General features: G+C 22.2%; 1 protein-coding gene across 1 annotated transcript; it reads left to right on the top strand.

Moving 5' to 3' along the window:
• Nucleotides 1-247: 247 nt before the first annotated feature.
• LOAG_14018 (hypothetical protein) lies at nucleotides 248-2,331 on the top strand (the record flags this gene model as incomplete). The annotated part of the gene is made up of 3 exons (XM_003149521.1): nucleotides 248-470; nucleotides 1,660-1,769; nucleotides 2,284-2,331. The coding sequence occupies 3 exons, from the start codon at nucleotides 248-250 to the stop codon at nucleotides 2,329-2,331; spliced, it is 381 nt and encodes a 126-aa protein (XP_003149569.1).
• Nucleotides 2,332-3,115: the final 784 nt, after the last annotated feature.

Raw genomic sequence — 3,115 nt, 5'->3', positions numbered from 1 at the left:
TATCAATATAATATATTTGTTCTATTACTAAATCATATCTAATTCTATTATTATTATTATTATTATTATTATTATTATTATTATTATTATTATTATTATTATTATTATTTCCATTGCTATTATTATTATTATTGATATTATTGTATTCCTTAAATTGTAGTCCATATTGTCGTGTTACCAATTTTTGCTATTTCATTCTAATAACTATTACTGTAATAAATTATTATTATTACTATTAAAAATACAAATGATATCATCTTCTTTTTCATCAAAACAATCATTAAATCAACAACTCTATCATTCACAATATTCGACCTCATCCATATATTGTACAAATAATGCACAATCATTAATTAACGATAATTCTATACCTATCACATCATTTTTCAACAATGTACAACACATTACAGTAACTGGATATATCATTTTTATTGGAATTATTCGATCGAAACAACAAATTATTCTTTTTGGTTTGTATCTTCCATTGATTCAAATTATTACAATGTTAATTACACTTAAACATTTTATAACGTAAATTACATTTAACATTCTACAGCGTGAATTACGCTTAAAACTCTTTAACGTGAACTATATTTAACATTACATAACATGAAATACGCTTTACATTATACAACGTGAACTACGCTTAATCTTCTCTTACAACTCTGCTTAACGTTGTACAATTATGAACCTACGCTTAATACCATGCAACATAAACTACGCTTAATATTATACAACGTGTATTACGCTTAATATTATATAACGTTGTAAATTACGCCCTTATTCCGTGACGTAACTTCCGTAATTTTCTCGTTTCCCCATTTCTAGCTATATTTTCATCTTTTTCATTATGTTTTACTTTTTTCCATCTCTTTATTAATGATGTTAATGATGGATATTTTTTACGATTTAAAATTATTTAATTTTTTTATTCATTAAGTTTTACGAAAGATTTTCAATTACTAATTGAAAATCAGAAGAAAGTGGAAAGGAAAAAAATTAAAGTATAAAAGAATTTATGATTATTTCATCAACAAATAAAATTCCTTATCAATTCCATTTCCTTTTTTTCTTCATTTGAGATAATAATTTTAATCAAATATAAATATAAATGAATTATAGACAAAAATAGAATATTTAAATAGTCTTTTTTTATTATTTATTATATAAATTTTTCTTTTTTTATTTTAATTTTAATTTTATTGTGTTCCTTTTCTCTCTTTCCCCTTTTTTTTGTGCTTTTGAATTATAATTATTTTATTCTATTAACGATTATTTCATTTCATATTTCATTTAAAATGAGAAAAAAAAACGAACGAATTCTTTTTCATTCCTTTTTTTTATCCTTTCAATATTTTATGTCAATATTTATTCGATCGATTTTAATCACAACTAATTTTCACAAGTGATGATTCATTCAGGTGATAATTAATGAAATGTTTTTTTTGGAAAATGGTAGGATAATAGTTGGGTATTAAATTTGTTCAACATTGAAGTATATAATTTAAGTATAGGCAATTCGATTTTTTTCCACTGATGATTTTAAAAATTTAAATTTGAAATTTTCCAATTTATAAATTTACAATAAATATTTTTTTTTTATTTCCCTGCCAAATACTTTACAGATAAAAAAAAAAAGGTTTAAAATGCAAATTTCAGGTAGTCCAGCAAATAAAGCAGGTCTTCAGGTTGGTGATCGTATCATTGAGGTGAATGGTTATCCAACTGAGGGCAAAAGTCATGCATACATTGTTAAACTTATTCATCAAGTATGTAGAATTTTTTTTTTTGTTAAATTTTATTTTTAAAAATTTTCATAAATCATTGCAAACAAATATTTCATTTTTTTTTTGAACAAATAAAAAAAATGAAAGTTTACCAGCCAAAAACTGGAAATATTCAATCCTTTTTTAGGATCATTGCAATTAAAAGACTGATATCGATCAATGCAATTAGTGATAAAAGGGCAAAGAATTTTAAATCTAAAAAAGCAAAAAAAAAATGATTATTTTAATGGATCATAGATTAATCCATGATTGATCATAGATTAATCCATTGATCGATCATAGATTAATCCACTGATTGATCCATTGATAAATGCACAAATTCTGTCTTAATTTATATACATTTAAAAAAAAACTAAAGATAGATGAAGAGTTTAAAGATCATATTAACAATAAACGAATAAAATTAAAAAGGAAAATTAATGAAGAAATGAAAAAAAAAATTAGCGAAATATTTAGAAGTATTTTTCATCATTCATATCAATGAAACATGTTTTAGTTAAATTCTAGTTTAAACAGATCGATTCGATACGATATAATCGATTAAATGTAATCGTTCATAGTGCTAAAATAATTATCTGGATTGCAATTTGCAATGAAGTTATTCATAATCCTCTCCATTATATGGAAATATTTTACAAAAGGTCATATCATATCATTTTGAAAGGTCATATCATCCATTTTATTCATCCGATCCGTTGCAATTCATTTATTCCATCGTTACAACTATCATCTATTCTCTCTCTCTCTCTCTCTCTCTCTCTGTCTTTATATGTGTATATATATATATAATACTTTTACCTTTTATTTGTAAAAAATAAAAGTGAAAAAAAAAAGTTTATAAATGTAAAGTATAATTTTTATACATTTTCAACGATTCATTACAATAGCTTGATCTATATCTGTTGCAATTTTAGCATTCTACTATTGTCATATTTGAATCATTGGTGACAAACTTGTTTTATTTCGAATAATCGTTAATGTATCCACATATTATCTCAACCAATATATTGTCAACTGTATTATTTAATTGCACCATTAATTGATTCATTTCTGTTATTATATGCGTTTTTTTTTTCAATTTTAAAATTTCTTTATACTTTTTATTTTTTTATACTTTATACTTTATACTTTTTATTTTACTATTTTTTTATATTTTATACTTTGCAGTTTTTACTTTTTAATATTTCTTATAGTTTATACTTTTTATTTTGCTATTTTTTTATATTTTATACTTTGCAGTTTTTACTTTTTTAATATTTTTTTATGCTTTATACTTTTTATTTCACTTTATGCTTTTTTTTTCATTTTCTTTTTTTTTACTTTTATTT

This window comes from Loa loa, assembly GCF_000183805.2.
Source record: "Loa loa unplaced genomic scaffold supercont3.405, whole genome shotgun sequence".
Taxonomy (NCBI): domain Eukaryota; kingdom Metazoa; phylum Nematoda; class Chromadorea; order Rhabditida; family Onchocercidae; genus Loa; species Loa loa.
The sequence above is the reverse complement of the archived record's forward strand: the minus strand, read 5'-3'. Positions and strand labels throughout refer to the sequence as shown.